This window comes from Manis pentadactyla, chromosome 16, assembly GCF_030020395.1.
Source record: "Manis pentadactyla isolate mManPen7 chromosome 16, mManPen7.hap1, whole genome shotgun sequence".
Lineage (NCBI taxonomy): Eukaryota > Metazoa > Chordata > Mammalia > Pholidota > Manidae > Manis > Manis pentadactyla.
Genome location: NC_080034.1, coordinates 8402169 through 8414624, shown reverse-complemented (window position 1 = coordinate 8414624; position 12456 = coordinate 8402169). Strand labels below are relative to the sequence as shown.

General features: G+C 47.1%; 1 protein-coding gene across 1 annotated transcript in view; it reads left to right on the top strand.

The window, feature by feature from the left end:
* Positions 1-668: 668 nt before the first annotated feature.
* RIMS1 (regulating synaptic membrane exocytosis 1) overlaps positions 669-12456 on the top strand; it is a 426962-nt gene continuing 415174 nt past the window's right edge. The window contains exon 1 of the mRNA XM_057494214.1: positions 669-878. Coding sequence (XP_057350197.1) covers positions 715-878 — 164 coding nt within the window. The 5' untranslated portion in view covers positions 669-714. The remainder of the gene's footprint in view (positions 879-12456) is intronic.

The following is a 12456-nucleotide window of genomic DNA, read 5'->3' as shown; positions in this document are numbered from 1 at the left end:
AGCACGGCACAAGATAGACACCGCCTACAAGGGCCCCAGAAAATCCAAGCTGTCGGGAGGGGTGTGTGTGCATCCAAAGCATTTTCAAATTACGTTGTTGTGGCTATGGACACTTGAGAAAGATATGGTAGCAGGAAAAAAAAACATGCATGCAGAGGGTGTCGCATCCTGCTGTGCAGAGCACCGTGGGCGCCCCAGCGGTATTAGCGCCCCGCGCCGAAGATGGTAGCGAGGATGACGCTGGTCGATGCGGCCCCGGAGACGCGGGCTGGGGGCGCGGCGCGGGGCGGCGGAGGGGCGCTGCCGGGCGGGGCGGCCCCGGGGCGGGCGCGGCGGTGCGCGCGCGGGCGAGCGCGGGGGGCGGCCGGGGCGCGCGGCCGGGCCCGGGGAGTGGGCGGCTCCGGGCGAGGGCGGCGGCGGCGACGCCGGGAGCCGCGGGGCCGCCGAGACTCCGCCCGCCTGCCGGCAAACTCCGCGCTGCCCGCCGGCCCGCAGCCGCCCGCCGCGCCCGCCGGGGCCCCGCCCGGAGCCGCCCGAGCCCCCGCCGCCCCCGCCCGGCCGCCCGCACAAAGGCAGCATCCGGGGCCGGCGGCCGCGGCCGAGCAGGAGCGGCGGGCGCCCCCCAATCCCCCCCACCCCTCGCCGGCGCCGCCCGCGGGCTCCGCGGGGAGCGGGAGCAGGGGCGCAGCGGCGGGCGCCGGGCGGGCCGCCACCATGTCCTCGGCCGCGGGGCCCCGCGGGCCTCGCCCGCCCACGGGGCCGCCCCCGATGCCGGAGCTGCCCGACCTGAGCCACCTGACCGAGGAAGAGCGGAGCATCATCATGGCAGTGCTGGACCGGCAGAAGGAGGAGGAGGAGAAGGAGGAGGCCATGCTCAAGTAAGCCGCCCCCCGCGCCCCGGCGCCCGCGGCCGGGTGGGGGAGGCCCGGGGGGCGGCGGCCCGGGGCCGGGGTCCGCCGGGGCGGGAGGAGCCGGTCCCACCCAGGTGGGGGGGGGGGTCGACGCTGGCCGGGGAGCCGCCCGGGGCCGGCGGGGAGGGCGAGGGCGGCGAGGTGGGCTCGGGAGGTGCTGGGAACGGCCCCCGCGCCTCCCGGAGTTGTTCAGCAGGTTGGGGTTACCCCGGCGCCGGGAGCCAGCGTCTGTGGAGGAAAAATGCTTCTGTTTAGTGTTGGTTTTGGTGCTCATTCATCTCACAGATCAAGGTTGGGTCTTTCTGGGCAGTTGCCATCTTTGGTAACCTGCCTCCCCAGCTTCTTAAACCCTTTTTTCACAGTCTTCTATTCAGAATACTGTGTGAAGACACCTTGTCTTATCCATAGATAATGCCGTAGGCGATGCAAAGTTTTTAATAATGGGAGAAGCTGATGGGGACTCTGGCCTGAATAAAATAGAGGTTCCCGTTTACTGGCTTCCAAGAGACCTCTGGGCCTGCTCAGTTCCAGGTGGAAGCAATGTAATAGCAGATCGAATATTTGCACACAAGCCCCCTTCGTCACAGCCCATCAGCCTCTCGGGGACCCCCCTCAGCGCCCCATCTCCCTGTGTCTGGGGAGGGGACGGCTCGTCCCTGGTGGTGCAGGGATGTGTGACAGTGCCCAGGTCACTGCTTGCCTTAATCACAGACACAGCTGCTCCCAAGGCGCTGGGTTCCAGACGGCTCCCCCTGCTCCTTCCCTTCACCCCCACAGCGCCCCGGAGCTTCGGCCCTGCCTTCCCTTGGGAGGTCTTCATGTGGTCAGGGAGTTTTCACCTGGGCCTAAGGGAATTTAGAGACCCGACTGGGACGACTGCTTGGGTGTCCCCCTTTAGGCCAGCAGGTGTACCTGGGGGCAGAGGATTGGCATGGAGAGCCCAGGGAACCTGTTGCATGTGGAGTTGGCTGAGAGCAGAGAAAGGGCAGGGAGGGAACCGGGTGGCACCCAGGCACAGAGCACACCCGGCCCAGCCCCCCGACCCCCTAGGATTGCCTTCTGAAGGAAAGAGGCTGCCGCGGAGTCCCGCATGCCCTCAGTACAGCAGAGCCTGTGAGGAGGGGAGGGGAGGGAGGCTGCGTGCACAGACTGCTGGGTCCTCACCGGTGTACCTGGGACCCAGGCGGGAGAGGGGGCACTGAGCGAGAGCTGGGGGTGCTGCTCCAGCGAAGACCAGACATCCAGTCGTCCCTGCCCTTGGGTCGTACACTCGGAAAGGGGCTGTGAACTCGGAAGGCCAGAGAGGGCCTGGTTCTATACAGCGCGGCAGGTTTCTGCTTTCCCTGCCCTTGCTTAGCCAAAAAACAAACACTTTAAGCCTGCCGGCTGGAGGGAGGCAGAACCCTTGCTGTCCGCTGCCGGTCCTTAGTGAGCAATGACGTCCCGGGTGCTGCAGGCTTCCCCTCTTCTGAGATTGGAAGTCATGGATGGTGTCTGATGGCGCTGCTGTCTGTCTGTCTGCTTGTCAGTCCGTCTGTCCTAACGGGTCTCAGCCCCTGCCACCTGCTCTGGATATCTGTTCTGCTGCTCAGCATTTACAGGTTTGTTATTATTTCTTCTGGTGTCGGCTGCAGCCAGCAGGTGAATGGAGGCCTCCAGCAGCCGGTGGCAAACATGGGCTGCTGCTTGACAGGGTCCCAATAGGAAGGGGAAAGGCCAGGGCAGTAGTGGCCATCCTGCCTCTTCATTGGCTGTTGCAGGGATTGTGGAGTGAGGGTGAATTTTAGGACAGGATCCGGAACGTGCTGACTGCCTAAGGACAGCAGTGGTGAGACTGTATGGGCTTCGTGCACAAATAAGAATGAAGAGCACTGTCCAGCTGCTCGTTTCCTTCTGCTGTTCCGTGACTGTTTCCCCTGGCTTGCACACATTGTTCCGTCTTTGCAAGGATTCACAAAATATCGCACTGTGCGAGCCTGTTGTACAGCAGCCCTCTCTAATCCCAGACCTCTGCATCAACTTTATCAGCCTCCTCTCCTAATGTCTTGGTCTTTTGTGCAGAGGGAGATTGGTGAGTGTTTCAGAATCCCAGTTTGCTGCCATGTAATGTGTCAGAGTGCCTGCGATTAGAACAGTGCTGTACTTTTTCTTAAGTTGATTCCTGCTCTTTCTTCTCTCTCAGAGAGGTAGCTTGGAAAAAGGTCAGGCTGATTCAGAAGATGAGCTGTGATTATGAGGGCCTGGAGCTCCACCCACACCATTGGTGGAGTTTTCCTGTGGGTTGAGGGCAAGGGGACTGTTTCCGGTTTGAAGAAAATAAAAAGCATCATGATGTGGTGGAGAGACCATTAGCTTTGGATCCAAGATTTTGGGCTGTAGTTCTGGTTCTTACTGTGTAAATATTGGCAAGAAAATTAAATTGGGATTCTGTGCGTTCTGTTTTTCTTAGAAATCCTGCAGTTCATGGTGTGAATTGATTTAGAAAATATTGACTTTGGACTTCTCCCTCTCTTCTCAATAGGGAGCCCAAAGATGACGTTTCCAAGCACCCATACTATGTACTTCATGAGAGGAGAAAGAATTAGTAGAACTCTTGTAACTCCAGCTTTCTTTCTCCTTTTTTTTTTCTCTCCGAACAGTTATAATATTGTTTCCTGAAATATATCCAATAAGACTTAATATGAGAGAACCCCAAATAGCACCCAGGAAAAGAAGGGCACATAGGCTGGGGCAGCTGAGGAGGGTTGAGCACAGAGCCTCCTGGGGGCAGGCATCATGTTGTCATTGGGGTTTGCCAAGATTTCTTATCTTACATCCACAGATACTGCCATACTGCTGAGGCAGGGGTGGGTAAGAAGGAAAAGGAGACAGGCAAATGGGAATGAGAGAAAGCTGCTGAATCACGAGCAGGTGTCTACCTGTTCCGAGAGGCGGCTGTTAAGGAGAAAAGACTCAGAGATACCTAACAGTTATTTCACTCAGAGTCTAGTCTCTGTCACGCCCGTCATGGGTACGGGTGAACTTAGAAGGTTAACTCTGAACTCTGTGGACTTCTTCTGCCTACAGTAAAAACCTGTCTTTGAATGTGCATGCCGAGGCCTGGGTGTCCAAGGCTCCTGGAGGGAAGGGAAGCCTGAGAACGGAGGAACTGTATGTTAGTGAAGAGAGGGGATGGTAAGAGAACGTAACCATCAGTTCATGTTTTTGCCAACCTGGCTTGACTCTCTCTTAACCTGTGGGTATTTCTTCTTAACAAGAAGTGAGGGGCACCATAGTTTAAGTAAACAGGTTACTAAATTTGAAGTAGAATGTGGGAACCAATGTGGACTATGTGTGCTACTGCTGACTTGAATAGAAGCTCAACGTTTGGGCGTGTTTGCTCAGCCTGCTAACTGAGAAGAATGATGTGTGTGAAACCCGGGCAGTGCTTCCTGGAAAGATGGCAACTAGGAATTCCTGAAATAATACCATTCTACCATACATGGATGATATAAAGCTCATTGTCATATATATATATATATATAAGACAATTTCATTTGCTTTTTCAGACAATTTTATTTTTTTTAACAAATGTTTACATTTTGCCCTGTGGTATGAGTTGGGCATTTTAAAGCTGGTCCTGAGAGTCGAAGGAAATGGATCTGGGACACGGGCAGCTAGAGCCACAGGACCCAGGAGCCAGGACCCAGGCAGGCACGTGGACTCCGAGTCTTGCGCCCTCCTGTGGGTCTTGTGAGAAGCGCACCAAGCTGGGGGCGCTACGGTTTGTTTCCCTCCTCTGATGGGAGAAGAGACTAACATTTTTTGCTTGCCTTCTGTGTGGCAGGCATTTGACACATATTTGACTCTGCCCTGGGCTCACCTTCTGATGAGACGTCCGTCCTGTCAGTATTCTGTTAGTTTTCTAATATTAGTGAAATTCCCAGAACTGGTCAGGTGCCTTCCTGACCCTTTGCTCATGACATTTTTATTCTGGATTCCAGAGAATAAAGCTTAAAAGGAGGAAGGGAGGAATTTCACACGGCTAGTGGCATTTTTGCCCTTTCCAGCCCCCTGACCCGGCCGCAGCTCTGCCCCATGGAAGGGGCAGTTCCAATCTGCCTGCTCTTTTGCCCGGCGTTTTCTCTGATGCCTTAGCATCTCCCCACGGTTCTCCTCCTCAGGAGGTTACCTCTTCTCTCTGCTATTGTTCTGAGTTTGATTTATTAGGTAGGCTGTTTCTAACAACATATCACTTGCTATTCAATTCCGCGTTCAGACCATTGTTTCAGGCCCTGGCAGCGGGTCAGGCTTCGGGCTGTTTGGGTAGAACAGGGAGTCCTCTGCTTATGGCTGAAGTGGGCTTAGGTCTTACTGTCTTCAGCTGCCATGGTGAGAAAGGGAGGGGAGCATCAGGCAGAGCAGCGAGTTAGAGTCTGGTCTTAACATTATTGCTTTCACATGTGAGCAGGAACAAGTCAGTCCCCCCCACCCGCCAGCCTCGTGTTCGTTACACGTGTGAAGAGGAATTGATAACGTCTGCTCTCCTAACTTGGGAGGTTTTAACGTGACACGGAAGTACCTTTAAACTTGAAATTGCTGTACCAGAGAACGATGCCATTATTATCTCTGCTCCCTAAAACTGAGAAGAACCACAAGATCATCCTTTCCCACGGGTCTTGCAGCTAGAAAGGGGCCCTTGGGGATGAGTTGCTGTAGAAGAATCCATGTCACACACGCCAGGGCTGCAGCTACTAGTGTGAGAATTGGGCAAGGAGGTGAAAGGTCAGGTGAGTCCAGGGCTTGGTCTGAGGTTATATTACCTTTTTACTTACATTCTTCTTTTTTTTTCATTAAATAGCTCATGTCATTAGCACAAAAAGCAATGTGGTAAAAATGATAAAGTTTGAAATAGCTAAAAGGCAACAACAACCTTCATTCAAAAACTAAAGGAGAAGTTAGCTTAGGGTAATTTTCTCATCTTTTATGAGAAAAAATTTGGAGAGAAAGACTGATGATTTTAGTGTCACTGGATTTAATAAATTATTCATTTTCAGAATTAGCTGAATAAGAGGCCAGACACTTGTCAAGTAGTTCCTCTTCCATGTCGGTTTACTGGTGGGTGATGTAATAGATTGTATGTGTTTAAGAATTTTTTAAGAGTCTGTACTGTATGCTTTAGGCTTTCTGTATGTATATTCTTCTACTGTTACATCAAGTTTATGCACACTTATTTTCATCTAGGTCAGTTTTCTGTGGATGGCAAAAGAGGAATATACTGCAGAACTGACTTTAGATTTTTTTGCCTCTGTTGCTCTCTTGTGAAAACTTCCTGTCCACATGAACGTTTATTTGAAGACTCTGAATAATGTTTAAAAGGAAAGTAACTGTGTGTGTTGGTTTGCCCAGGACCATATCTATTTGTGCCTATTTCATTCTATCATTATGGACGGTACCCCTTTACCTAAAGTTTGAGTTTCGATGGAGATGATAAATTATATTGTCTTCCTCTTTATACGTTTACTTCCTCTGACGCAAATTATTCATTTAAAACTTCAGCAATCAAGTAATTAATAGTCATAAGATGTATCTTATCAACAAGTAATGCAAGCAAGTTGTAGACCTAGAATCAGTGTTTGGTAAATGGCAAGGCTTTTGCTGAGGTGTTATTTTTATTTATTTATTTTTAGGTGGTACCTATTATGGTGTCTCAGGAGAATGCTACCTTTTATGGCAAAGTGGAATTTAAAATTTCAAAACACTTTTCAAATAATAGTAGCTATGAATTGCAACTGCATACAGGACTCAGGATGAAGATTCTCCTTTGGACCCTAAAAAGGGGCAACCTACAGTTTAGAGAGGGCATTTAAATGGATTTTAGAATGCAACACTTTGATAATTCCTCTGAAGTTTAGATAGTAAAATAAGGTAATGCTATAGAAAGCAATTTCATGCAGTTTGAAAGTAATTAATATACTTAATTAGATATTAACTATTTTAAAGAACCATAATGAACAAAACATATCTTTATGTAATATAAAAGATAATACCTTGCTAATGATTTACATGTTATTTAGCATTTTTTTTTTGTATTCCCCATCATTACACCAGGCAGTTACTGTCTGGAGGATGCCGTTGTATTCACATAGAGAAGGTGCGCAGATTGAAAGCCAATTAAGGTATATATGTGTGTTGTCATGTAAATTTCTCTTACCTAGTTTAGCTTCTTTTAATGGAGTCTCGTGCATCATGCACAGATTCACAACTGAGAACTAGGATAGTCACAGTCACTGATGGAGTTTTCTGCTAAACTTTCTGGAGTCTATTTGATTAATTCACAATTTACATTTCTTTGCTCAGAGTATTCTTGATCAGTCTGTGAGCAATATTCTTAATCTCAAGAATATTGTTATTTTAAAGTTGTAAGTGGTCAGTGCACAAACATCACATGTCGCGTTATTGTCCTTTAAGCATAGTTTTGAACAAATGCAGTGAGAAGCCCTGTTTGGGTGGCTGGCTAGCTCCTTTGTTTTCAGTTTATGAGGTTCACATTTTAGAAAAGTTGGCCAGATGGTATATGAAATATCTAGTGAATCTATAAATCAATGTATCAGTTTTCATTAAATATAGGTATTATATATATTCACACATTCAGAAGTTCTATCCAGGTCAGAAAGATTACTTTGCATATTAGAAAGAGATGAAAAGCAAAGTAAAGTAACCAAATGGCTTTTCCTTTTCTGGCTGACAGCTCAGCAGGTTTACCCTTCTCAGCTGTCTCTGTTGTGTAATATGTTGGAGCTTAAGTCTTCTTTTCCTAACCCCCCCTTTCTTTTTCTGGGGAAAAACTGCATATATTTTATATCCTGGTATCTGAATAAAGGTATACTGAAATGAACTGGCTCATTCATTTTGAATATTAAAATTTTGGTGAGAGTAAAAATTGTAAAAAGATTCTCTTTTTGATATTCTTCACGATCACCATGGCAGCTGTCATAAAAATGTGATTTGGAAAAATAAAATACAGTAAAGTCTTCTTATAATTAGACTGGATATTTCCATTTATAGATGTCTATGTACCCTAAGTCAAAACTAGACACCTAATATATAGCAACCTGGGGTAAAAACTTGATATCAGTCTGAAAAAATCTATCTTCTGAGTATTGTCCCAGACATGGGCAATTGAAAGGAATTCCATGCTGTTCGGAACTCCGAAGGCCTGAGCTGTCATAATCACTATTAAGTAGAAAGGTGATTGATAATCAGGTGGCTATCTAGTCCCTGCCTTCCATAAAGGCAGCATTATTTAAGATTCTTGGAGACCACATGCCATAAGGAAAAACCCAGTCCTGGGCCACAGGAAGCAGACGCTTTACCTAGTAAGGTAGCACAAAATTTAAAAACTATGATGTATGAACCTTAGGAAAATACCAAATAGCTAGCAATACACAGTAGGGCAAAATGAGTGCTGGTTATTTCAAGAACTGGAGGACTCTGAAGCTCTGCCTTGCTTACCTTCTTTATTTCCGTTTCTTTCTGATTTGCCTACTGCATTCCCATATGTTCCTATTCAGTCTTCTCTTGACTCTCAAATGTTGGCCTTCCCATGGGTCCTACTTTTGACTTTCTACATTTCCCCCATTTTATATGCAGTTCCTGGTCAATCTCAAACACACTCACATCTTCAATTACACTTACATTGTAATGACTCCCAAATCCCTATCACTACATAGAATCTAGTACCAAATTCTGGATTCGTGTAACCGGCCACCTGCTACATCTCTCTCCCCGGCTGTCTCTCAGGCCCTTCAAGCTGATAGTGCCCCACCGTACATTTCTTGACTCTGTAATCCCCGTCTTTGTGGGGAACATCACTGCTGCAACTCTTTATTCAGTCCACCGTCAAGTCCTTCACATTTGACCTCAGAACCCTCTGAATTTCTCCTTTATTTCCCAACGCCATTGCCTTCCACTTACCTGGAAGCCGGCAGGGTCCGCTGAACCCAAGGCCCTCTGCCTGTCAGACCTCCCGTCTCGCCTTCACACTGTGGCCGGAGGAAGCTGTCCCAGATTGATCTGATCGTGTCCCTTCAGGAAACCCCCTTTGTTTTCAGAGCCAAGTTTAAACTTCATAATCTGTGCCCTGCTTCCCACCTCCCTTCACTGCTGTGTGCACGCCTCCCTGCCACGCCTTCCTGAACTCGTTCTCAAGGAACTGTCCCTGCGTCACATCGTGATTCCTCTTGTGCTTGCCTCTCTCTCAGGAATTTCCTTCTGGATCTGCCTAATTTTCCTGTAGCCTTTCAGATTCACTGGAGGAACACCTCCTCTGGGGCATCTTCCCAGACTTCCCAGGTTAGTTTTTGAATTTGTCCTCAGTACACATCTTTTCCACCCTTTTCGCTCACCAGCCTCACCTCCGTACAGCATCAGCTCCGGAGAGCAGGACCGTTCTTAGGTGTATCCCTCATGTAGGCACAGCGCCTGGCATGCAATAGATGCCTGATCTTTTTAAACTGTGTGCATGAATGAATGAACAGACCCAGAAGATGTGGGGTTGTGGAGTCACCTGAGGCCACCGGATGGATTCCTAGGGTTTGAGTAGGTGGATGGAGTAGGAAGGTTATTCTCATCATGGGAATTCTATGAGCAAGTTCTGAAGCAACACAAGACTGAGGGTTTTTGGCTATTGAGAGGCCCAGCTTGGCTGGAACTTAAGAGGAGGATATACTGAATGTTGGATATTACAAAATGAAATTGAAATATAATTTTCAGCTGATCTGTTGTACTCTTAATTTGTCATTCATGACTTTTCAGAGGACAGCATCATTAAAGTGTTTGGATGTCAGTGTGGGAGGATGTAAATAATACATTTTAAAAAAAGCAATTCTCTAGACAGACGCGCTTAATGCAAACATTTCCTTTGCATTAAAATATCGCTAACTTCAGTAACAGCTTTAAAGCATGTTTTCTCTGATTTGATACTTATCAGATGAGATGCATATGACATAAAGGATTGTACTGATCACATTTTTAATTAAAAAATGCCCCTCTATTCAGTCATCTTCTAGACCTAAAGTGGGCCTCTCTTCCTTATCATCTCTGTGTTTCCATTGCCTACCCCTGAGGCTGACACACAGTAGGACCTCAGCAAGTGTTTGGTAGGCTGAACTGCACAGTATGCATGCCCAGGACACAAAAGCTCTGGTCTTTGACATAACATAGCTAGACTGAGGGGAGGTATAGATGGGAGTTTGGAGACCACCTGGTCCAGGGCTGGCAGATACTCTGCACAGCAACCTCCTGAGCCTAGAGGAGCATCGCTGATAAATTCTGGATGCCTCAGCACCTTCCTGAACAGAGTGCTCATCTGCTGGTGAGAGTTGGCAATCAAGATAAAACCCTTTAGCCACTGAAGGTTTATACCAGCTCGACCTTTAAGAAGAGGAAACTGAGGCCCAGAGGCTCTCAAAGGTTTTCATTGTTAATTAGTGAGAGAGGTAGGGTAAGCCTTTGGATCTTCCATCTCCTGGTCCATTGTTTTTTCAACCCTCACACTCTCTCCACATGGTTTCATTTTAGTGGCCATCAAATTCAAACAGTATTTTTTTTTTCAGTTTGTTTTGACTTGTCTATTCTATAAGGACTACATCTTGTCATAGAAAATGCCAAGGGAACCTCCAGTTACTTTGTTGATTTTAAATTTGGTTATATTGAGTATTGTTCAAAATAAGTGACTCATTGCCAGGGACTAGGAAATATTTTATGTAAAGATTCCCTTTGTGGCAATATCTGTAGCAATTATGTTTAAGCTGTATCAATACTTCTCAATTGTGACCATTTCATTTTTAATTTTTAATACTTCTCTGAAACATGCAAGGTTTTCAATATGCAGTAATTTATGATTTCAAAGAGCTTTCACTATTATACTTTTAAATTATGTACATATTTAAATCATATTTTGTTTTTTTCACTTACAAAAGCCAGTTGGTTTTTGTTGACTCTTAGAATAGCTTTTGGTAGTTTCTTCTCATTTGGAGGTTTGGCTTCAGCTAGTCTCTTGGTCAGTGATACAAATAAAGAATTTGTGGGGGTTGGGAAGGGAATGGCAACTCACACACACACCCACGAGCAGTCCCACCTCACCCAGGCACCTGCACATGTCAGCTCACACCCACACCTGAAAACTTAAAACCTTCCTTCTGTAAATTCTTTTTTAAGGAAGTTAATTTTGTCTCATTTATAGAATTTGCATGATCTAGATATGCCTCATATTACCTTTTGTAACCATAAGCCCTTTCTATACATTTTGCCCCAGTGGCCATTCTGGAAGAAGCAGCCCTATAGCCATGTGCTCACACCGTGGCCATGGCCAACTGGACTACAGATGGACACTTGATCCAAGTCCGGATGATTCATTGACTGACCAAGGACTAAGGAGATTCTCTTTCACATTGTAAATAAGAAACAGAGCATTAAGGGAATGAATGATGCCATGTCATTTCTCAAAACAAAAATGGATTGAGCATTGATAATATGCTAGGCATTGAGCTAGATTTAATGGAACCATCTATCCCCTGCCCTTTGTTGGAGGAGGTACATTGTATTTAAGTAAAATTAAAACTAAATGTAAAATTAAAACCTGTGACAAATGCAACACTGGACAATATATATTTTGATAAGATAATATAAATCAGGGATTTTGATTAACGTGGGCTGGCCTGGAAGTGGCTCTCCATGGACCTGACAGGATGGAGCTAAGGTCTGAGGAAGAGGAGCTAATTAGGTGGATAGGGAGGGAAGTACTTGTCAGAAGGTCAGAGGGTCTCTGGGGCGAGGGTGACGGCGAGCCTGAGGAAGTGGTAGAAAGTGTTGTGGAACAGGAGAAGGAAGCCAGGAGGGCTGTGGTGTGAGAGGATCTCGGAGACGCAGGCAGAGGCCTGGCAACGTGGGGTCCTCCAGGCAGTGTTACAGAATTGTATTTCTGTACAAAGAACCAAAGGTTTTGAAGAAAGATAGGATTTAATCCTGTTAGTGTTTTTTTTTTAAATCATCTGGCTACTTTATCTGAGAACTGATTGGATGAAGGCCCAGAACATGTCTGTGTATAGACTTGCTGGGGTGCTATTGCAGAAGCCAGGTTAGAGATGTTAGAAGCAATGGCAAAGGTTGCCATTTAAGGGAGATTTGGGAAGCAAAAGCCTGTTTTTTTAATGGAATGAATATGAGTTGACCTCTGCCCTGTGCCGCTGACTTGGGAATATCTGGGAAGGCCAGGGTTTAGTCTTGGTCTATGGCTTTGCGGGCTGTGGGTGGGGGTCTCAGAAGAGAGGATGGGTTAGAAATGTAGAGTTAATGAATTTTCTATACACAGGTGGCAATGCAGCTACAGGTGAGGATGAGTGATTAAAGTCCACGATAGGGAAAGCCTGAGAATGAGCCCTAAGGAAACCTCACTTTTAACATTTGAAAGAGAAATAGAAATACCATTAGACCCAGGAATTCTGCTCCTGAGAATGCAGGATCCCAGTTTGAAAAAGACATACGCACCCCTATGTTTATCACA